Genomic DNA, 25,062 nt, shown 5'->3' with positions numbered 1-25,062 from the left:
AGTCAGGGAACAATTCTACACCCAGAGCCCCAGTGGCTCAACCTAACCGCTTGGCGCTTGAAGGGCTGCTCTTGAGGGAGGCGAGGTACTCAGAACATGTCATCCGGGTGATGCAGGCTGACAAGAGGGAGTCCACCATCAGACTCTACAACATCACGTGGAAGGTATTTATTTCGTGGTGCTCTGCGCGCGAAATTAACCCATTGTCAGCTTCTGTTCCACAGGTGTTGGAGTTTCTTCATGATGGCTACAGCAAGGGCCTGGCGCATAATACCCTCAAGTGGCATGTCGCAGCTCTCGCCACGGTGTTGCCTCCCAGGGACGGCGTACCTCTGTCTCATCACCTTTCCATCAGGAGATTCCTGCATGGGGTACGAAATCTGCGCCCTCCCGTGGTACACCGATATCCCACATGGGACTTGCCACATGTTTTGTCAGCCTTGACGGGTCCACCCTTCGAGCCTCTCCAGACTGCCTCCCTTAGAATTTTTAACCATGAAAGTGGCCTTCCTGGTGGCCGTAACTTCGGCTCGCCGCATTTCTGAGCTGGCAGCTCTTTCTGTCAGACCAGACTTATGTGTGATACACCCAGATAGGGTAATTCTTAGACTGGACCCAGCATTCATACCAAAAATTAACTCACGGTTCCATCGTGAGCAGGAAGTTATCCTACCTAACTTTTGTCCAAATCCATCTCACCCCCTAGAACGCAAATGGTGGACCCTTGATGTTCGCAGGGCTTTAAAAATATATATCTCTCGGACCGCAGCCTCAAGACGCTCCAAAGCCCTATTTATTTCCTTTCAACCCGCATCTTTGGGATCCAAGGTTTCTTCAGTCACCATAGGGCGTTGGATCCGAGCTTGCATTTCCAAAGCTTATGACTCACGATCTCTCCCCATTCCGCGCCATGTTACAGCTCACTCCACACGGAGTGCAGCTACTACCGCTGCTTGGGCCACGCAGGCCTCCCTCGAGGAAATTTGCCGGGCAGCGACCTGGGCCTCTCCTGTTCCATTCATCAAGCATTACCGTTTGGACACCTTTGCCTCTGCTGAGGCAGCCTTCGGAAGGAGAGTTCTCCAACAGGTTCACCTGGCACCTCGACATCAACCTTCACAGACTTCCCGCCTGACGAATTAACAAGCTTGGGTATGTCCCACTTCTGACCCACTCCGCATCCCAGTGGGAGAAGAGGCGTTGGACTTACCGTGAACGCTCTTTCTCCAGGGGATGCGGAGTGGGTCAGCCCCTCCCGTCTGCGATTTCTTTGTATTCTAGGCTTGAGACTGTTTTGCAGATCTGCCTTCGTCGAACAAACTGGAAGGAAGGGAGGCCTGAGTAGGCGTGGCCAAGTTTATCCGACTCAGTGATTGGCCAGACGGGCTGGATCATCCCACTTCTGACCCACTCCGCATCCCCTGGAGAAAGAGCGTTCACGGTAAGTCCAACGCCTCTTCTACTATGAAAAATTTGATATCAGGGTTATGCAATCTGGGCACTTCAGATCTATCTACAACTCCCAGCATCACTAAGAAGCACCTTAAAACAGCAATGGGAATTGCAATTCACCAACATTTGAAGTACTTATTCACTATCCACATATTGTACATTACATTCAGTTGATTCCTTCAAACCAGGATATTAATATATTATGGAGTAATAGCATTTCATATTCACCTTTGCATCTTCTGGTGTTCTAAAATTAATTATTTTTCCAAATTCTTTGGCATGAAATACAGACTTCACTCGTTCCTGAAATAAACAAGCAAACAAATACAGTTGTGCATTAAAAGCAAATTGCCAAATACCTGACAGCACTAATTTTTTCCATTCTAGGAAAGGATTCACAAGTTATATAATGAAATTAGTATTAGTTTAAAATGTCTTTTAGGTTTTGCAGATCTCCACCCTCATCCCAAAAACAACCTGTGACTGGCTCTCAAATGTAAACTTTTTTCCTGAACATTTAGTGTTCAGTGGGGGGATGAGCAGCATCTACTGTAACTGCTGCAGTTAGAGCCAAAGATGCCTCATCAGAAACCTTCTTAACCCGATACCCTCAAATGTGTTGGATTTCAGCTGATTTAGCACAGCTGGAGACCACTAGTTTGGAAAGAGTTGCTATGTGGAAGACAAAATCTCTTAAAACAGCAGACTACAGAAGACTGTTCTGCAACAGGGTGTGACCCTTGTATGTAGGCATTTTGCCAGTTGTTATATTTTAAATAAATAAGCTAAAGGTTTCATATAAAGTTTAGTAAAACAATAAATTAAATATTTAATATTGTACAAGATGAACTTTAAGTACAGCTATTTAAATCTTTTTGAGAGTACTGATTGAGAAAGGTTCCCAAATGCAGTTGCAAAAGTACTCTGTTAATAGGACAAAGGGGGGAGGGAGTACTAAATATGTGAAGGAGAATCCTATCATTTTATTCATTGTTCTGGCATGTTAAATGCTTGCAAATTTTGCAAGCGTTTATCTCAAGAAGTCCTGTTTGGCATGGGAAAGTTTCTGCATTGTGATTTATGCAATGACCTAAATGCTCTTAAATGAAAAAAGGTTAATTACTAAAGCATCTTTTTTGTATGTAACATACAGATAATGTTTGACTGTCTCTGTCTCTGAAAGGAGCCTCATTTCGGAGTGGCAACCGTTCATAGGATAGCACCATATTGCCTAGTTGAAAGACAGAGCTTTCCTTCTCCAATGCGGCTCCAGAGCTCTACAAAAGGTAAGGGAGTGACTCAGTAGTGGGTTGCAAAAGCCGTTGCTACCGGTGTGCTAGTGCACGCGGGCGGACCCTCCCACTGCAGCTACCGGTTCACCGATCCGGGTAGAACTGGTAGCAACCCACCACTGGAGTGACTGGGTGTAGAACCCTCTGGAGTGAGAAACTGGCCCAAGTCCTACAGGGATGGAGGGGATATAGGCGGGGGGGGGGGGAGAGCGTTGCAGTTTCCTGTGGTCAGTTGTAAGGGAGAATCCACCCAAATTTTGTGCACATGACCATGAGGGTGCAATGGCCTTAACTTTGAAATTGGGTTGTAAGTAGCTTTTGGGGGGATCCACCGTATCTTCCAGTCATAAACTGAGGACAATCTATATGCATGGAAATAAGAGTAACAGAAAATGGATAATTCCAGGGTAATGGAATGATGTTTGCTTCTTGGCCAACCAGAACTACAAGGTACACATCCAGAGGAAAGAAATGGTGAAAAAGACTGTCTTCCAGCAAGCAACTTTTCTATGGTACTGAGCAAGGAGAGAAGGCAACAATAGTAATAGTGAATTGTAATCAATAGAACAAACAAATGAAACTCAAGCTCCATGAAAAAATATATACATTTAAAATAACATGTCCTTTATTGGCTAATAATAGTTAAGTATTATTCATAGAAAAATTGCTTACTATTATACTAATATAATATTTATATTATAAATATAATTATTTGAATGTTAATCAAGTATCATATTTTTTGCTCCATAAGATGCGCTCCCTTCCCCCAAAGTGGGTGGAAATGTCTGCGTCTTATGGAGGAATATGGACGGCAGGCAGCAGTGGTGAACGGTGGCTTAGATCCCTGCTGCCTGGAACAGCTGATTGGCGGTATTCTGGGAGGCCAATCAGCTGCTCGGTGGCGAAGGCTCAGCGTTCCTCGGCAGAGGCAGCAGACACAGAGGAGGCAGCAATAGTAGCGTTTCCAGTCAGGCCAGCCCGCTGATTGACGGGGCTACGGGAGGCTGGGATCCAACTGTTGCTCTGCTGACCGGTGATGGGCGCAATGGAGCAGAGCCCTGATGAGCCACATGCTGGGGCTGCAATAATGTGCTGAAGCTGACCAGACTGTTTGCTGCTAGGACTCTAGCCAGATGAATACTGGATGGTGGTTGAACTGCTGGAGGCGTGGCCAGGCGGAGGGGCATGGACCCCTCCTACAAAAGACGCTGGGAGGCAAAGGGAGATGTTTTTTTTTTTTCTTATTTTCCTCCTCTAAGCCTAGATGCGTCTTATGGTCAGGAGCGTCTTATGGAGCGAAAAATACGGTAGTTGTTTTGTTCCATCTCTACCATCCATAACTTTACCTTTGCTTCAATGCGCAATCTTCGTCCATCCACAATGAATGGTTTCTTGGTAAATTCATCGTACGTGTACTGCCATTCACATGTTAACTGTCCAAACGTACCTCTTGTCACAAACAATATGCCACTGTATACAAATATAGGACAAATAATTAAAACAAATATAATTATATAACTTTTTTTTTTGAGAAAAATGTTTAAGTAGCCTTCAATATCATATAACATCCAGTTTAAAATTCTGTCAATTTCAGTCTTTTACTTTTTCATCTTAGCATTTTCCCACAAGTATAGGGTCCACTTTTATTTGGCTCAACCAAAAAATTATAAAAAATGAAGCCTGATGGCAATCAAAATTGCTGCACACACTTCATCTTTAAGTCCTTTATACTGTATTTAATTCCAAATTCACTTTCATGCTTAAAAGAAATCAATTTTGTCCATCACAAAATTATTTTTACTCTAATTTAAAGTAAATTGAGGGCTAATTACAATCCAGATGTTCATAATAACTGTAATTTTAATAGCTGGAAATCTGTTATTCCTTTCATCACTTCCCTGCCCCATCCTTCCCCGTCTTTGGCATAGAAAACCCGAAGACAAGAACTATCTTTCTACACACATTTCTAAGTTGTTTTGGGAACCATTTTGATTACAGAGTGCACATAAATGCTTTGTTTAAAATAAGAAAGTAATACTGGAGGAATCTTACCTTTTTGTAACCATTAATAAATCTGTATTATTAACCATTGCATGTGTAAAGTATCGCAGTTTTGCAAATCTTCCATTTTCAATATTCTAAAAGAAAAAAAAAGTTGTAGAGTTCCCTAGAATATAGCATCTTAATTTTGAGAAAAAGATTTATACTGCATCAGATATTAAAACCTTATACAAATATGTATGAACTTCATACTTTTAGTACTCTGAGTATCTATTATGAGCAAATAGCTCTCTCTTCACTATCTTTATCTTGCCTCTCCCTATCTGCTGGCCATTAAATCACATGCCACATAATTATTAGTTGTTCTGAAATATCATATGCAAAATGGCATTGTTTCAAAAATAATTAATGGACTATCCTGATACAATTGACACACTTAAAATCTCTATTTTTCAGGTTATATGAATTTTAAACCAGTAAAGGTATCTTGAATTAACACAGCATTATTCAAAATAAAGAATAGATTCCATTCTTCTTGAGGAAGCTCTCATACCAAAGGAAACAAAAGCAAAATAAGTGAGAGGATCCTGTGCTTTCATATCTTTGTTTCCAAAATTATATGTTTAAAAGTCTAAACAGTGATTTGTATGTAGGCTGAATAACTTAAGATATTAAGATAGTTTGCTCATTATATTCAAGAATAATAATAAAAAAACAAACACCCTCTGTGTTGAGTATAATTCTGTCTCCCATTAAAGAGTTCTACATACAAAATTGATTTTTTTCTTATTAATGAATCATTATCCATCCCTCAAGTCACACAGTATCCTGAGCTTAAAGACGTATACACTATATAAAAATTCAATAATAGCGATGTATTCATATCTAGTATATTTACATTTTGAAATGGTTTAATAATTTTGATGTTCCTTTGAATGAATATAAACATTCAATTTTAGTATTTGTTTTGGTATTTATAAATTTCTTTCTCAACTAATCCACCAAAGGAATTCTTCTATTAAAATAAAATTCTACTTTTATAACCACAGCAGTTGAATCAGAAAAAAAAATGGTTATGAATAGTGAAAGGCATATGGCATGGTGAAAGCATCAACACAAGGGCTGCATGCACACGCCTAGCAAAAGAATTCAGGAAACAGCAATGAAAAGAGCTGATTTAATATTCTTGCTAGTGAGCTTCCAAACAGGTCTTGTAGGTTTATCTTGAGAACTGGATAGATTCATAGTATAGTAAGAACGCCTGGCCCCGAACCATTTAGGAATTTAAAGCATTAAGACATAGTTCTGAAAAGTCCCTGGCAATAGTAAACCTAATACAAAGTAGGTCATATCCTCAGATAAAACAAGGAGCTGTATTCTTCATAAGTCAGAGCTTCTGAATCATCAAAAGACCTGTATGTATGAATACAATAATTTAATTTAAACATAGCCAGATCATGTGTGACTTTAGGAAACATGCCTTCTCTGGATAAGGTTAAAGCTGTGTCATAAATCTGATCAGATCAAAGTGCTTGCTATCTACACAATCTGATTCATTAAAGTAATAAATATAAAAATACCCTCAAATATGAATATTTAGGGAGGGGAAGGGAGATATATATCTGGAACCAGTGATACATCTATATCAAGATCTGATTTTCTCCAGTCTTTACCAGAACTAGAACTATTATACACTACCCTTTTAACAGAACGATTTCAATGTTTCACGTATTGCATTTATGTAATACACTTAATGATCACATTGCTTCAAATCCTAACGTATCTTCTTAAAGATATTTCTCCTATATTTTTGCACATGGACTGAACAACAGTGGATGACTATAATGACCATCTATCATCTCATATCCAATTTTTTAAAAGTGCAATTATCTCCAATTACATATTAATTTTTTTTAAATGTACTTCTAAAATGTACACATAGGATAATAGGAAACTGATTTTAATATATTAAGAAAAATGTTCAAATAAACAAAATGGATGTATCAATATAATTATTACAAGTTGAATTCAACTCAAGGAGATTTTCCCTCAAAATTCACATTACAAATCTTTTGGAAATGTATATGCTGCTTTCTTCAAAGACGTGTCTTTTTACTGCCAGAGAAATGGAGAGACGGACCCTTGTAAGATTTTCTGCTTGAGGGACTAAAATCATTAGAACTGCTTTTGATACTTTTTGACATAGCTTTATCTTTGCCCTGTAGATTTTGCAGCTAACTTTTTTTAGATATATGCTCTCTTTTATATTTTCAAACTGGGTTGAAAATGAATTGGAATGATATACTTATTGTGGTGAACAGCTGAACAATTGATAGGAGCTCTACAGTAGGTTGTTATTTTTGTAAATAAAGATCTGTTTTAGTGAACCCTCTCACCTTTTCCTGTTTGGCACTGAATGTATTGTAATTTATTGATTTATTTAGAAATACACATATGCATCTAATGTAACACTAACAAATTCAGAAATGATCTACCAATCTGGCATTACATATGTTCAATGTCCCCTTTGAAAATGAAAATCCAACTGAAAAATTCCACTGTAGTGATGATTGTCCTGTAAAATAAAAGAAACACTTGCCCTGTAAAAGAAATGTCCTGGTTCACGGGATAACGTATTTTCCCTGAATGAAACTATTTATCAATAAACAGTTATGTTAATTTGTCAGATAGCTGCAAAAGGGACCCTATAAAGTTACCTGCTATGGCAGAGCTCCAAATACGGTACACGCAGGCCTCTGAAGTTAGCTGCTAGGACAATCAGATCACCAAAGAGGGTTCGTAACTTTGTTTGCACTTGCCCCTTAATATGCATATAATTATGTATTTTCTTACAATTACAGTATATCCTTAAAGTCAGGAAGTTGTCTTTTTCTTATCATATTTTACAGTTAAATTTCTATCTTGCATTATAGCAGCTTTTTCTAAACACTGAATCTTTTGAAGCTCTTTATGAATAGATAATAACATCAGGCCATAAAGGAAGTATTATTGTCACTGTGGTCCATTTGCTTGTCCTCTCTCTTTGGATTGAATCATTACACCAATTGGAACAACTGAAAAAGCAAGTGGAAATCAATGCTACTTTCTCTTAGTTTTGTCAAAGTTACTGTTAGCATATAAGGGCTGTACAAACAGTACAGTAAAAATTTATAGTCTGGAGGCTCCCTCAGTTATATCCTGAGACAATATCAGAAAACAGACCACAGCCTGGTCTAAAGCATAACAATAAGGGTAAGGGGAAATGTTATGAATATTATAAATTTCGTGATTTAGAGAATCCGATTGTCTGCCTGGTTCCATCTCTACTGCTTTTAAAAATCTTAAGACCTCAGAGATATATAAACACTTATCCCCTTTGCTTTAAAAGAAAATGAGCAGCCAGTATGCAAAATTGTTATTTTTTTTTTTATTTCAAAGACTACAAGCTATATTTCAACTTCAAAGACACCAAACATAGCAGTTCCCTACCTGTGGAGCCTTGGTGTTTTCTGAGCTTTGTATTTTGCTTACAGACATTTCATTATCTAATTAGGTAACATCAGTGCTAGTGAGTGTGGGTTTGCTTCCTGTTTATATACCGTAGCTTGCCCTATCGGTATTGGTGTGTGTGTGTGTAGTTTTTTCCTTAGCAGTTCCTTGATTAGAGTATTGTTTTCTTAAGAATTGGTCTTCTTAAGTAAACCAAAAGACCCAATAGCGCAAGAAAAAATAGGGTTCATCTACATCATACAGTATGGACTACAACAGCCACTATATACTGTAGGATAGGCAGGCAGAAGACTACAGAGTGCATCAATGAACACCAACTAATAATCAGAAGACACCATGAAAACTCCTTAAACTCACAACACAGAGATAGACTCAACCATAGTTGCAATTGGAAAACTGAGCATTCAAGAACAATCTAAATATAAACACACTAGGAATTCCTGGAAGCTTGACATTCAGAAAAATCAGCCACCAATAGATACATAGAGATAAACCACATTTACACACCACTCAAAAAAGAATTAAAAACTAAGAAGGGAACAAAAACAAAACCACATTCTCTGCAGCAGTGAAAACCACAAAAAGCAGGGACTAATACCAGACAAAGAAGCAAGCAAACAAACAAACAGAAAACAATACTCTAATCAACTAACTGCCAGAAAGAATATTCCCCCCACCCTCCCAAATCACTGGCAGGGATGTTACTGACACATCACTTAGCTACCTTAAGGCCTGCATGAGATCCGTGGCAAAAGGCTTTGCAAATGGAGAGGACTTTCCTCCGTTTGTAAAGCCCTTTGCCACAGATCTGGTACAGGATTCAGTTCGCAGAGAACAGAGACCTAAAGTACTGTAGTGTGAGAACAGAGACCTAAAGTACCTGTAGTGCGTGTGAAATCTTGCGTTACTGATCTCGCATGATCTTGAACGCTTTTCGTGGTGATCTGGAATGGCGCAAAAAGTGTTTGACTAGAGATGGGAACGGCACGAAAAGCATTTGCAAGTTAATAGGAAGCTTGAAACAATGTTATTTTGCTGCCCCAAAATCTCGTCAGCTTGCAAATGCTTTTCACACTGAGACTGGAAGGAAACCACGGCAGAGATGAAAAGGAACTAGCTTGCTAGATCTTCACAAGGTAAGTGACCCAGCATGGCAGGATGGGGGAGCAATTGTGGGGATCTCAGGGGAGGGAGCACGAGTATCTGGGTCGGGGGGGCCTTGGGTGATCTAAAGCAGGTGACCTGTTCCATCACTAGGCCCCCATAGCCTTCCCCACCCTAAGATACCTCATGTGCACGTAACAACCCGTGCATTCAATTAGCGAATGCATCGGTGAAAGCAGGGACTGATCCCGTTCCTTTGACGTGAATCACTCCAACGAATCTTCGGGTTACGAATGTTATTGCCAGGCTTCATTACATTCGTAACTCAAGGACTACTAGTATATAAACAGAAAAACCAAACCCCGCACACATTAGCAATGATGAGTTGGGGGTGAGAGACACCGTACTATGGTGGTTCTCCTCCTTTTTCTCCGACCGGTCGCAGTCTGTGTTGGCAGGAGGGCAGAGGTCGACCCTGAGGCCCCTCATATGGGGGGTGCCACAAGGGTCGGTCCTCTCGCCCCTTTTGTTCACATTTATGTAAAGCCGCTGGGCGAGATCATCCGTGGTTTCGGGGTGAAGTACCACCAGTATGCTGACGACACTCAGTTGTACATCTCCACCCCGGACTACCCCAACGATGCCCTTGAAGTGATGTCCCGGTGCCTGGAGGCCGTGCGGATCTGGATGGGGAGAAACAGGCTCAGGCTCAACCCATCCAAGACCGAGTGGCTGTGGTTTCCGACGTCCCGATATAGTCAGTTGGCACCATCACTGACTATTGGGGGCGAATCGCTGGCCCCCACGGAGAGGGCTCGCAACTTGGGCGTCTTCCTGGATTCATGGCTGCCTTTAGAAGAGCATTTGACGGCCGTGACCGGAAGGATTTTTCATCAGGTCCGCCTGATTCGCCAGTTGCATCCCTTTCTAGATCGGGACTCCTTACACACAATCACTCATGCCCTCGTCACCTCCCGCCTGGACTATTGCAACGCTCTCTACATGGGGCTTCCCTTGAGGAGCACCCGGAGGCTCCAACTGGTGCAGAGTGCGGCCGCGCGGATGGTTATGGGAGTGACGTGGCGTTCCCATGTAACACCTCTCCTGCACGAGCTGCACTGGCTCCTGGTGGTCTTCTGGGTGCACTTCAAGGTTTTGGCTATCACCTTTAGAGCGCTCCATGGCTTAGGACCTGGTTATTTATGGGACTGCCTGCTACCACCAATAGCCTCCCACCAGCCGGTACGCTCTCATAGAGGGGCTCCTCTGGGTGCCGTCGGCCAAACAATGTCGACTGGTGGCCCCCAGGGGGACAGCCTTCTCTGTGAGGGCACCTACTATCTGGAATGAGCTCTCCCCGGAGATACGGAAGATCCCGGATCTGCGCGATGTCAGCGTCTCAGCGCTGACATAGAAAAGGGAGATAAAGCCTGAACTTTTGCCTGCTAAATCCCTTTGAAGCTTCTGTCACGCTCTCAAGACCATTTTATTCCATCAAGCCGGCCTGGCCTAAATCTTTCCCCTTTAAAATGTAAATTTTAATTTGTTTTTAAAATTATTGGGTGTTTTAAATTTGTCTCGGCCAAATTGTTTAATTCGGTTTTATTCTGTTTTTAAATTTTGTATTTATGTGTTTTATTCTGTGGCTGTTCACCGCCCTGAGTCCTTCGGGAGTAGGGCGGTATATAAATCCAATAAATGAAATGAAATGAAATGAATGATGTTACCTAGTCAGGGGATGGAATGTCTACCAGGAAACAATCAAGCTCAGAGAGCACCAAGGACTCTACAGTTCAACCCTGATATATATTATCCATACATTGTTTTTATTGGAGTTTTCTGAGTACAAGTAAAATTCTCCATTATATTGTTATTTTCATCCTGTTCTTGGCAAGAAAGTTTTAAACACTACATTGCACTGTATTAATCCCACAATACTGGAAAATTCCAACCATTAATGGATTTGAATTGTAAGCTGCCCAGAATCATTGATTGATTGAATGAATGAATGATTCAGTTGTAATTTGTGACCCAATCATTTCCGAAGTTACCTAATATGTATAATCAGAAACCAAATCTAATTGACATAAAGGATTTGAGGAATAATAAATATGTTGTGCTCTTATTGGATTTCTACTTTTGTAAGTAGATTCATAGAAAGATGAAGTAAGATTCATAGAAAGAATTAAAAAAAAAATTTTGCTCCTTGAGTAAACAATTTCTACTTATATAAGCTGATCTTAAGAAAATATTTATTTAATTACCTCATTCAGAAGGATAAATGACTCTTGGATAATGAAGCCATAGAGTAAGAGAAGGCACCTACCCTACTTTTATTATTTATGGTGCTTATGAATTCATCAAAAAGTTTATTTTATTTGTCCATATATCTAAAGTGAGATAACACTGTTCATTATGCTGTTTACTTAGACTTATGGTTGTTGTCACAATAGAGACAAAGCTCTACTGCATAAAGTTGCCACTTCTTTTCTTAGTGCCAAGTTATATGCACTAACAAAAGGTTCAGGTTAGGTTTGAGGAAAAAAATGCATTTTCTTTTTTTAAAAAAACCTCTATAGTAGTAGGTCCAGAGATCTGTTTTTGTTTATCAATAAACCCAATATTTCAAGCAAAAAATATAGGCCATTTGGTTGGCCAAACTGAAAAATTATTCAATATCAGTGAGTATATTACAAATACGATTGTTGGAAACATTTTGACTCGAAGACCCTATCCCAGAAATAATCCATTGCAAATCCAAGTTCTTTTCCTGTTTTCTGATAAAAAATAACCTTTGTGGTTAGGTCTTTTAAAGCTATATTTTCCTAAGAAAATTGGATTTTAATAGCATTGTAATGTAAATGAGGACTCAGAGTGCTGGGGGCAATATGCTGAAATTGTAAATTGCCCAGATAGTGCTGTAAAGCACTAAAGGATGGTACACAAGTCTAAGTGCTATGCTATTGTAATTACTAATATATAAAAGTAAAAGAAATTTTATAAAATTTTATAAAATAAACCACTGAATTTAAACCTATTATATACTTCAAAGATGGCCCGTGGATCATCACTGTCAGATGAAACAGAAATAGCCACATATAAACTACATATATTTTTAAAATAAAACAACAGTAAAAAAAACAAACCATCAATTTAGGTTTCTATGTTTCGGAAACTTTAGCTACCAAGATCAAGTTTAGAATGGAGTGGATTTCTTTCTCTAGATTCATTAAGAAACAGATCACAGAATAGACCCTATGTAGAATTATTAAAATAATCTTTGAATATTCTAAATTTTCTTTTGTAGGCAAGAAGCAAATTTGCAAATGGAAAATTGGCTCATTAGTAATATAGTTTTTACTGATTGGCCATCCAAATATTTCAAATTTGTATTATTTCTGCATACACTTATATTCAGGTCATTATTAGAGTTTTATTTTAATCAGAGAAATAAAATCTATTCGCTCTACATTTAATAAAATAGTTTAAAATAAATGAAAATATAAAAGCAAAACATATGGTAAACTAAGTCTCTAAGAATGAAAGTATGTAAGACATAAAGCTATCAATTTTGATAGATGAAACTTTTCTATTAAAAATTTAGAAGAGAGAGAAGTAAGGCTAGGAAAAATGGTGTGAAAATTTGAACAGAAGAAATCAATCTTTTCTTATATAGACTTATTTATTGTTATTACAGAATAAAGACAATATACCTAAAAAGAATATAAGACAATATTAACATCCACAATGTATGTGAGAACACAAGACACTGTATTCATATATAAAAGGAATTTTTCTAAAAAACCCACAAATGATTTAAAGCATTAAAATAAAGGAATGGAAAATACAGTACTTTAACAAGGACTACATAATCTTTTGACAATATTTTCAATTAAGTAATTATCACAAGATTATGGTCAATGTTAAACAATGTTTCAATGTGACAATTGAAATATAGACAAATTAAATAACAATTCTTTTAATTTATGTTGCTGATTAGAATATATTTTAAAATTTACATGTAAAACACAATTTTATAACAATTATTGGAATTTTTTCTCTGGCAGTCTTATAAAAGAAATGTAACATTCAGCTGTTGCAATTCAACAAGGCATACATTATTATCCTAACTGTTATCATCATCATCATTAACATCATCATCATCATCATCATCACTACCACTAATATGGCACAAAGTCCATTTCCTGTAGGCCTGTCTTTTCTGTAAGCATGAGTAAGAGAAGAAAGAAGCAGAAGAGTTAGTTGATGCTAGTCAGTTTGGGTTGAAATTTTAAATGCAAGAGAATGAAAGAACAAAATTAAAGATGAGGTGTAGCTTTTGAATTATAACATGCAGAAGAAAAACACTACTCAGTGGAGTATGTTAATCCTATATTTCAACCTCTTATTCAACCAACTATTTAAATATGTCCTAAGATTTTTTTGAATTTAAAAAGCACAAGCTAAACTGGCTCATGGCTACGTAAGGTAAAATAATTTACATTTTGTAGATCAGTGAACTTATAAATTTTATAACTAAAGCATAAAACAGAAAACCTTGAAAAAAGATAACTTGTGATCCAAACAGCTTTGCTCTTGCTTTCAATAGATTTCCTTCCTTCCTTGGAATGTAATGTAACTCCCTGGAGGCATACCAGATTTATGGATCATGGTACCAACTACTCAGAGCTAAAATTAAAATTTGTAAATAAATTGGAACATACTATAATTGCAATTCATGAATACTTTCTAACTGACTGAACACTATTATTTCTAGCTGAATTTGCACAGATTTAGACAGCAGGATGTGAAATGAGTGATTATGTTATCTTGCTGAACTAGAATACAAGGAAAAGTAGAGGAACTGCTTGGCAGGCAGTCAAGGTGTTTTTATTTTTATTGTTACTGATATGAGGCCAGAACTTCAAAGCTCAGTTCAAATTTCAACAATTTTATGGAAGAATCTACTCAATCTAGTTACTTGGCTATTTAAAAGTTATACTTACTATTCTAACTTATACATAATTTAAGAAGTAAACAGTTACTATACTCATGTTATTGATATTTTTTTTTCCTCACGCTGAAGACAGCTTCAATAGGAAAAACAAATTAAATTTCCATAAAATATTGAAAATAACTGACAAGATTCATTTAATATGTTATAGTATAAATTCCTCCTTATTTTTTTCTGAATTTTATAAGCAATAATTATTATTCCAAAGTACAAAAGATACTATTACTACCTTTTGTAACATTTATTACAAATCTTAAAATAAAAAAAGTGTAACAAGAACATTTGGTTAAATGCATTAAGTTTACTTTAAAAATTATCTATCATTGTTTCTTGTTTTGCAAAAAGCCACTATTTTAAACTTAAAGCTTTGGGGGGGAAATTTTAATAAGTTTTTTTATTTTAACTATCACTAGAAAACATTTTATTGATAGTCCTGCATATATACACTCATTTGTCCTAGGCATGGTGTATGGACTGTCTTTTAGATAATTATTGCTAGTTTGACTATTGTTGTATTTTTTTATTTATCACCAATAGAAATGGAATCTATAAAATCAGTTAATTAAAAACGGATTTCTAAATCAGTTCTTTTGAAAACAGAAAATGTAACAAAAATACATTTATATAGCTAAACTTAGCATTTGAAAAATTCCTCTAAATTACTAAAAATTTAAAACTGTCTCTAGATTAAAAATTCTATTTAAAGATATGTAAATAAAACAAAACTAATAGTCCTACTAAAATTTTAATTTTGTTCAAAATGAGATTTTAGATGTTCAGCTGCATATTGAAATTATGTTTATCAACCATATTAATTCTATTTCTAAATGTGCAGATATATTTTCATATATTAGATTTAATATATTAACTTAAAAATAAATATTCTATATAGATTGAATTAAAATCGCAATGACTACTTTCATATAGTAAAAAAAGAATATTTATCAATGTTCCTATCCACAAATAAATAGTTCCATGCATGCAGAAAGGGGGCTAGCAGGAAAGAAAATATCCAGGCTAGGAAGAAAATTATGTATAAGGGGGTTTAATAATCTCCTGACTCTGCAGAAGATCAGATGTATTTTCACACAATAAATCTGTCTTGACTATTATTTTTGGGGGAAAAAATGAATATAGATTTTAAATCATTGTACCTAAAGAGCCAAGTCCTTCCGAGGTGGGTAAAATAAGGACCCAATTTGTTGGGGGCAATATGCTGACACTATAAACCACTTAGAGAGGGCTGTAAAAGCACTGGAAAGCAGTATATAAGTCTAAGTGCTATTGCTAAAGGGAATATTTTCACTACTGGAACCAAGTGGCACATTATCATATTCTTATAATTATTCAAAATGTGATTCATATTTATGGCAAGTTAAAAAAATGTGCAGTGTTAAAATCACTCTACTTCTAGAAAGAGAAAAATATATTCAAATATATAATGTATAATCTGTTATATTAAATATGTCATATTTTTTGGCTGTTTACTCTCTTCACCTGTAACATTTGACTTCCAGCACCATCTCTTAATCTGTACGGTCTAATGACTCCATCGTCCCCAAAGAAGCGTGGAGGACGCAGGCTTAGGACATCTTCAGAAGCATTTGTAGCTCTGAAATTACAAGTTTAATGATTATGCACTTAGAGATAATATTGGCATATCTATTTAAAAGATACAACCCAAGCTGTAAATAAGATTACATACTTTTTCCCCATATATTTCTCTGAACAGTACTATTTAATAAATATGTTATAATTGTACACTGATATGCAGATGCAGCAACTTTAACAAAACAGCTATTGTCTCCAGTAAATTTCATGGTGTAGTTAAGGCTGGGTTGCTTTAAAAATGAAAAAAATTAAGCCACAGATTTGCTCTTTTTTTGTCTTTGGATGGCCAATGCAGTACCCCCTAAAAATTCTTATAGTCATGGGGGTATTACAGTTCTGCCACACTTGCGTATCTGTCTCATCTCTTACGACTATAATTGGGATAGCAATTTTTGTCATAAATTATTACGGTCTTAAGTCAAGTTGAACCAACTTTTACAACAATTTTACAGCAGTCGTAAAGCAAAATTCATCTTCCCCAATGGGAGCTGTTTTGCCAAAATTGGGGGAGGGGGAAGAGTAACAAATTGCGATCATGTGACTGCAACATGCTGCAAATGGTCGTAAATGCAATCCCATTTTGCCCATTGCCCAAACTGCGATCAAGTAAGGGTGGGTGTACTTTGACGATTTTAAGTATAAGTACAGGTTTTAAGTATAAGTCACTTTTCCCAAGGTGCTGTAACTTTGAACCATCTTTAAATGAACTGTCGTTAAGTTGAGGCCTACCTGCTGTTTTGCTATAATGTACTACTTTGCTCATGTAAAGATAACGAGAACAACAGTTTTAGTAGTATATAGATAAGATTTGCATTTCTGATAGTGAAAATATTTAAAGATAATAGACAAATTTATAGAGAAACAATTAGACATTTATAGTCTTGCCTTTTAATTCCTTGAAAAGTGCTGCTAGCCATATCTATTATTCCTCCAGTAGGCCTTGCCACTGCTCCTACTAATCCTTTTCCAACTCCTTTGAAGAAGCCTGCTGCTCCTTCCTTTTGGGCTCCTAGAGGAAAAACCAACAACATTTAAAGGAAGCATTAAATAAAAATCTATATAAAAATTTGTCAAAAGTTCTATTCAAAGTTATTTTACCAATTTTTTTTACTGAAAAAAAAACAAGGAACTTTCCCTTCCCACATGGCTTTTAAAAGCCAAATCAGACTGAGAGCAAAGCATCTGGTTTTCTGACTACAGCCTTCTAAAAGAAGAAATGGGAGAAATAGCTATTACAGCAGCAGCAGAGGACATAATAAACATGATAAAATATGAATTGTTTTTCCTACTTGTAAGGGCAACCATTAGATGAAAAAAATAATTCCCTTGCAGCTGCCCATATCCAGTCAAGCTGTTACAAATGAATTCCTACTAAAAATTGTTAATTTGCAATACTTTCTTTCATACTATGAGAGAAAGGTCATATATTATTAACTACTATAATATGAAACAATGATTTTTTTTTCATTTTATTAACAGTAAGTTACCTCTTATTGGCTTGGTTACTATTCCTGTTATGCCACTGACAAAACCCTGTGAATAGAGACAAATATTTCATTTTCCACCCCAAATGGAATGTATATTTTAAGTATTTTCTATGTTAAAATTTAAATAATTTATATTAGTCAAAGTATTGAATCATAAAAAGTAGTTAATTTAATTTATATTTCCTCCATCTATATAAATTGTCAACCTAAATCACAATCAACTTTACCATTAATGAAATTTAAAAATTTTAATAAAAGGAGACAGTAACATATGAATGAACTGCCCCAGCTCTTACAATCTACTACTCTTGAGGCCATTCTAAACATTCAAATATATATTTCTTACAGATACTAAGCCTTTTCCTCCACGAGTAAAGCCCTCCTTCAGGCCAGTAGGTTGCTTATTCATTGCTTCCCGTCGTTTCTGCTGATAATCTTCATCCATAGTTATTGCTGCTACTCCTTTAGCCATAGCACCAGTTATTCTTGAAGCAGCACCAGCTAGTCCACCTATTATGGTATCACAAAATATATTTTTTATTAAAATTAGAAATTTTAAATATAATAAAAGCACAATATATATATTGTGAATATATGGCATTTCTGAATCCATGTTAAAAATAATACTTACCAACAGCGCCACCGACTAAGGCTTTCAATCCTAGTGCCATTCCTTCTACAAATTCTTCTGGACCCTGGATAGCCCCCTGAGAAAAGAACAAAAATATGAAAAAAATTACTATTTTACTATAACGATAAATTTTCCAATAAAAAAAATGAAGTAAATACAAGCAAGCACGCAAAGTATAAAGTGTATCTGATTCTCACTATAAGTAATGTAGGAAGTAAAATAGGAAAAGTAAAGCCTTGGATAATGACATCTAAAGCCATTTATGGCTAAACTAAGTAGTTGATTCTTACTGAAACCGATAAGCAAAGGTTAGTAGTACCTTTGTTCTCTTCTACTGTGATTGAAGAATTTCAAAACTTGCTATCATTCCACATTTCTGTAGAATTTTATATAAAGTGAATACAACTTTTCCATAGCCAACGTTTACAAACATAGCAAATCCTTGTATAGATAATAAACATACCTGATAAGGTTCATAAAAAAATGCTTCGACTCCTTCAGACAAATCTCTTATGAATCCAAATGGATTGCCCAAAACATCCAGACCAAGAACAAGAACATACATTTGTTTAATAGCCTGAAATAAAAATCAGGTTTTATGAAAAAAAAAGTTTTTAACAGTAATTTGAAACAACTGACATTTACTTTTTTCTGTAAAAAAGTAAAACATTTGATGCAACAAATGTTTTTTTGTAAGTATATTGATGCAACAAATGTTTGAAATCTAAACTAAAAATGCCTCTCTGGATTTCCATTTGTAGAAGGGAAATTGGTATTGTGAAGAAACAGAAATGGCTAATTTCCAGCCCTCACAGAAGATGGATATTATACAGTAAAAAAAGCAATTTTCTTTCCTGTCAAATACTTCCTGTCTACTTTCCTCTGTCCCAGCACTGTTGTCATTACAGATAGTCCTCAATTTATTATTGTAATTGAGCCCGGAATTACAGTTAAGTCACTGTGGATATACACTGAGGCATTCATGACTAGATTTGAACTTATGACAGGTTTTTTTAAATAACTGTCATTAAATAATCGTTATGTAAATCCATTTTTGGCATTTTTGGGGGCCAAAAACCAGAAGTAAATGACAGAAAGCAGGCAAAACAATGCAAATTGCAGTCACATAACTGTGGGATACTGCAAATGGCTGTAAAGATCAGCTGGCTGCCAAGTGCTTCTAAATGTAATCATATGACTGCAGGGTGTATGCTTATGTACAGTCGTCATAACTCTGAAAACGTGGTAAGTAGTTCTGGAGAGGCCCACTATAATTTCAAAAGGTTAAGTAACCAGTCCATAAATTGAGGACTACCTGTATCATTCACGGTTTTATATTGCTGTGAATGGGTAATATTAGACTTCCTGAAAAGGCAAAAGCAAATGAAGAAGTTTAAAATATTTATAGCTATTTTAATTGTAATTTTTCAGTTTCTGAAAATTTAAAAATATTCTGTCAATGTGTACAGATAAAGTTTATCACTGTTATATGCATACTTGAAAAAGCAGACTAGAGGCAAGATATAGGAAGATTCTGTATAGGTTTGGTACAATTTTGGCGAGTTTGGGTTTTATCTTGCAACTGATTTTCCAGAGAGATGTCATGGTTGAAATAGGATGGATGGATGGACAGGCAGAAAAAACTGTGGAATCCTTGACTGTCAGGGTTGGAATTTCCTGGTTTATGTAAGGTGCTGTAGGTCAAGGAAAGAAGGCACCCTAGATTTTCAAAGGGGCCACCTACCAAGTTCTGCTTCTGAAATAATGAAATGATTTTTTCCTTCGGATTGTGTCACTCTGGTGAAAGTGACATATCCCTTCCTGACAATAAAGCGAAATTCTTGTTATAGAATTACTATGGAAAGAATCTGAATAGAAATTTGGACAGAAGAAAATTCCATTTGGAAAAGTTTGGAAGCACAGGAGTCCTCTCTGAAAGGAAATGTTCTTCACTAAAGCAACGAAGTAGTAAATGAATAAATTGATTCTGAATCTAATCCTGTATGATTTGTGTTCCTACAATAAGATGTATTGGAAGGCAGATGTAATAACAGAGGTAGCAAAGTTGGTTCTTATGGGATTTTTTTCTGATTACAAAATCTACACAAGATCATATTATCTGGCAGTCAGATTTTGTAATAGACTTCAATATATATATGCACATTTAGCACACACTAAAACTCAAAAGATCTGTATCAGTCTAACTTTTCCCCCCTCTCAATATGAACAGAAACAGAATTAAAAAGCACACCTGAGGTATATTTTATAGTGGCCCCTATGTTTAAAATATTTAGTATTAAAACTAGCTTGAGAACTGGGAACTGGCTGAAATTGAGAACTGGGAACTGGCTGGGAACAAAATGAAATTGGCAAATAAATTCCAATAGCAGATATTTTATCATAAGAAGGAAAAAAAATGTGCTATTTATTGACACATGGTGGATTTTGAGGAATGTTGCCTTCTATTACCCCCTAGTGGCCTGTTAATGAACATGCCTTCATTTTGTATAATAATCTGCTGTTTAGTCAATAGAATTTGGAGCTTGAAAAATCCTGAACCTGGAAGCAAAGGCATCTATAGTATGAGAGAAAGAAATTGCGAAATAAGCTTTGCACTGTTGTGATATAGGCTATAACTCTTTTGTACATGTTCATGACCTTGCATATGTGTATGAAAGAGGTGGAACTTGCAGTACAATGCTTGTTTTGTCATTGTGAACCTGTATAAGCCTCTGCCTGGCAGTCTGGCTGTGTCAAAAACAGGAGGCTGTTACAGATAAAGCTGTGAGGCTGACTGATGCTTGTTCTAAAATAGGGGTGCCAAACTCTATTTCATTGAGGGCCGCATCGGGGGAGCCAGGGGGAGCCAGGGAGGCATGACGCTCTCTACATGGGGCTCCCCTTGAAGAGCACTCAGAGGCTCCAACTGGTCCAGAATGCGGCTGCGCGGGTCATTATGGGGGCGACATGGCGCACCCATGTAACACCTCTCCTGCGTGAGCTGCACTGGCTCCCGGTGGTCTTCTGGGTGCAATTCAAGGTGTTGTTACCACTTTTAAAGCGCTCCATGGCTTAGGACCGGGGTATATACGAGTTCGCCTTCTGCCGCCGATAGCCTCCCACCGGCCAATACGCTCCCACAGAGGGGCTCCTCAGGGTGCCGTTGGCCAAACAATGTCGACTGGCGACACCCAGGGGTAGAGCCTTCTCTGTGGAGGCACCAGCCCTCTGGAATGAGCTGCCCCTAGAGGTTCGTATGATCCCCGACCTGCGTACCTTTCACCGCGCCCTGAAGACTCTTTTATTCCAACAAGCTGGGCTGGCCTAATAGGAATTTTTAAATTGGGTGTTTGTTAGTTTTTAATTTTGTGGCCAAATTTTATATATTTGTTTTTAAATAGTTCTTAAATTTTGTGGTTTATATGTGTTTTAATATGGCTGTACACCGCCCTGAGTCCTTTGGGAGAAGGGCAGTATAGAAGTTCAATAAAATCTAAATCTAAATCTAAATGACCAGCTTGATATCACTTGTGTCAGGGGCGCCTGTGATGGCCCGAACTCTCTGTCAGTGAAAATGGGTTCCCGAGCTCCGTTTTCGGCTGCGATGGCCTCCTGCAATCCTCTGCCAGCGAAAACAGAGCTTGGGACAGCTGCATGCACACTGTGGGCTGGTTCTTCGCTGTTTCAAGGGTGGCCCCACGAGCCAGAACTAAGCATTCCATGGGCCGGATGCAGCCCACAGACCTTGAGTTTGTCACCCTTGCTCTAAAACATGCTGCCAATTCCTGTTCTAGGCAGACCTTATGCTTCCAACCTGCATTCTGATTATGCACAGGTTTCTTAAATCTAGAGCTTCTTCTTTGGTTTCATGGAATGAATATTCTTTGAGATGCATTGTTTTTCATTCTCAGCTCATACTGAATGTTAGCGTTTCCAGCAACAATTCTAGTATTCCAAAATCAGTTAAGAAGATTTAGTGATTGTTGTGTAAAACGTCCGTCTTTCTCTCTCTCTCTCTCTCACACACACACACACACGCACACGCACACACAAACACATCAGAAATGCATATACTTTTTTCTTATTGTTATATTATTTTTATAGTTAGTCCCTGACTTACAGCCAGTCACTTAATTACAGTTTGACGTTATAAGAAACTCACACAAAACTACTTATGTTCTATCCTTGAAGTTACAATTTCTATCCTTGAAGTTACAATTGCACCCCCATAATCACATGATCACATTTTAGCCAATTGGCACCCGGTTTGAAATTTCCCTTCTGGAAACACGGGGACTCTGGGGTGTGTGAGTTTGGGGATGTGGAGAAATTAAAACCTTGAGGGTGAAGGCTTTTTTTTCCCACCCCAGCACTGTAGGTCTGACACACATACTCAAACAAACATACAGAAGGGAATGTTGGGAGAATACGACTGCATCTGAAGATCTGAGCTTTTTCCCCAGCTTTTCTTCTCTTCAGAAACATTATGTTTGTTAGTTTTCTGGCTAGAAAGTTAACAAACACAATGTTCTTTAATGATAAAAAGGCTTTTTACCCTTTCTAAACATTGCGTTTGCTAGCATCTGTAGAGGGGACAGAAACCACTCTCCGGGGCTGCAGAAAAGAAGCTTAACTTCCCTTCTCCAGGACATCACAGCAGTTCCTTTTTGCACACTGAAGGAGAAAGGAAACTTGAGACCCTAAAGATCCAAGCTTCATTTTTCTGGCTAGCATGGCAGTTTTCTTCTACATATGAATGGAAGGGGAAAGCTTGTAGTGGGCTGCAGAAACAAAGCTTGGATCTTTAGGATTGCATCTTCATTTCTATAAACCAGGGCAGGAATTCCCTTCTACTGTTTGGACAGACAGCTCCTTTGTTCTGTCCACTCAATTACCCAGCAATTGCTTAATATTTGCAACAGAAAAGGTCAGAGTTGCAGTCTTTGAGCAAGTAGTCATATGGACACCTTGCTTAATGGCTGCAACACCTAAAACCAAAATTCCAGACCCAGTTGAGGTAAGTCAAGTCACGCCTGCATTTTTCTAATTCTTTTTTAAAAATGTTATTTAAAAAGGAAAGTAAAGAAAACAAGGACAACTGGATCTTTGATAGATACATTTTTGCTTCTGCCTAGCTAATCAATGTAGCATTTCAGCTACATGGAAAAAGTGCTCATATGGTTAATTCACATTGGCTTATACTAACCTGCTTTGAATAATGCATGATAACTGCCCACTGCAATTGTTGGGTAGTACAGAAGTGATAGTTCAGTTCAAAGAAAGCCAACCTAAAATAGGCAAATCACATAAATAAATGAAAAATAAAATAAAGTATGATTACTATTCTAATTAAGACCATTGTATTAATGTAGTCTACATACTTAAGAACAACATCCTGCACATCTGTAAGTGTGGCCCCAATGCTCTTTAACAAGAGGTTTAAGGACTGAACAGGAATCAGTTCCTTGTGTTTTTCATCCTTGTTGCTCTCTTCTCCACCAGCACTGAGTGAAAAGCTTAAATGCAGCTGAAAGGAAAAATCAATAAATGAATTGGAAGACTCTTAAAACTTTGAATAATATTCTAATTCTTGAAAGATTTTGTTGTTTCCGTAAGAATTATTGATCATTTGTCAATAGTTATAGCCATATTGCCTTGTACAATCCATGCCAATATTGCAGACAACCATCTATTTTGTTCTGTCAACTGCTTTTACAGTATTTTTTTAAAAAAAATTGGAAAATCAAACTTTGCTACCATCTGCATTGTTCTGTAATACAGGTAGTTCTTGTTTAACAACTGCTTCATTTAGAGGCTGTTTGCAGTTACAACTATGATGAAAAAGTAACTTTGCAACCAATCCTTACATTTACAGCCTTCGCAGGTCTGTAAAACAAAGCTGAAGTAAGATTGTAAATACAGTCACAATTTCACTTAGTGATCACTTTGGGATCCCAATTGGATCACTAAACAAGGTCTGTTTTTATTTTATCCTTTTATTCTGTTTTATTTGGGATTGTGCAACTAAAGCTAAGATACTTTTCCAATAAAACTCAACAACTCTTTATATGTTGGATGTAGCTTTCCCCCAAATATTTTTGTAATTTTTAATGTGAAAAATTATTGATGCTACTCAATTTTGTTGGTTATCTGTTGAATTAAGTATTTATTGTGGTAGGATGCATCATTCTGTTGAGAGTTATATTTTTGTTTTCATATTTGGAACCTGTAGCTCTTAGTAAAACTAGTCCTGCTGCTTTTTCCTAAGAGTATTGGAGCTTATTAAAATGGCAGAATTTTTATTGAAATCTCCTGATAGATTTATGAGGATTATAAATACTGATAGGCATTTGTTCTTACTTAATACTCATTGCTAACTCTATTTAAACAAGCAAATGTTACATTGATGGCTACCTTGATTGGAGAGATATGAAAATATTCATATAAACTGATTTGTGATGTGTCAGTTGATACTGCATTCTTTAATTCTTCCTGTGCAGATTCTATATCCTTTTTAAAAAGTTCAACCTGTGAAAAATTTGACAACAGGTAGTAAGTCTTAAAACTTTATAAACAATACTGATATATATTTTTACATAGCAGTTCATATGTAGTACACAGTCGATTAAAAAAAGAGACTGGGATTGTGTAATGATTTGTTGTTGCATTACTTAAAAAATATCCTATAGGAATTCATACCTCTTGGTCTTTGGGAAGTTCATCAACAAGTGTAAAGAAATCGGACAGCGCATATAGGAAACCAAGATCTAATCTGAGATCCATCTCTTGAATTAAAACTTTAAAATACCTATTAAAAAGTTGAAACCATTAAATAGTAGAAATATGTAACTATTAGCTATGCAACTGTTTCAACTTCAAGAATGGAAAAAAATGCCTCAGTGAATAGGTAACCAAACAATTCATATAACAATACTTTATGCATTTATGTTAAACCTTTAT

General features: G+C 36.8%; 1 protein-coding gene across 1 annotated transcript in view; it reads right to left on the bottom strand.

Moving 5' to 3' along the window:
* The window catches only part of VPS13A (vacuolar protein sorting 13 homolog A), a 125,119-nt gene that overhangs the window by 5,816 nt on the left and 94,241 nt on the right, over positions 1–25,062 (bottom strand). Inside the window, exons 59-71 of the mRNA XM_070938650.1 lie at positions 24,802–24,910; positions 24,517–24,630; positions 23,484–23,629; positions 23,309–23,390; positions 18,566–18,679; positions 18,103–18,178; positions 17,818–17,981; positions 17,472–17,517; positions 16,870–16,993; positions 15,871–15,985; positions 4,797–4,882; positions 4,091–4,214; positions 1,681–1,755 (exon numbers count right to left, since the gene is read on the bottom strand). Coding sequence (XP_070794751.1) covers positions 1,681–1,755; positions 4,091–4,214; positions 4,797–4,882; positions 15,871–15,985; positions 16,870–16,993; positions 17,472–17,517; positions 17,818–17,981; positions 18,103–18,178; positions 18,566–18,679; positions 23,309–23,390; positions 23,484–23,629; positions 24,517–24,630; positions 24,802–24,910 — 1,375 coding nt within the window. The remainder of the gene's footprint in view (positions 1–1,680; positions 1,756–4,090; positions 4,215–4,796; positions 4,883–15,870; positions 15,986–16,869; positions 16,994–17,471; positions 17,518–17,817; positions 17,982–18,102; positions 18,179–18,565; positions 18,680–23,308; positions 23,391–23,483; positions 23,630–24,516; positions 24,631–24,801; positions 24,911–25,062) is intronic.

The sequence above is a fragment of the Pituophis catenifer genome, unplaced genomic scaffold (genome assembly GCF_029215685.1).
Source record: "Pituophis catenifer annectens isolate HBS135680 unplaced genomic scaffold, rPitCat1.0.hap2 SCAF_2, whole genome shotgun sequence".
Classification (NCBI taxonomy): Eukaryota; Metazoa; Chordata; class Lepidosauria; order Squamata; family Colubridae; genus Pituophis; species Pituophis catenifer.
Note: the sequence above shows the minus strand (reverse complement) of the source record. Positions and strands in the feature narration are given on the sequence as shown.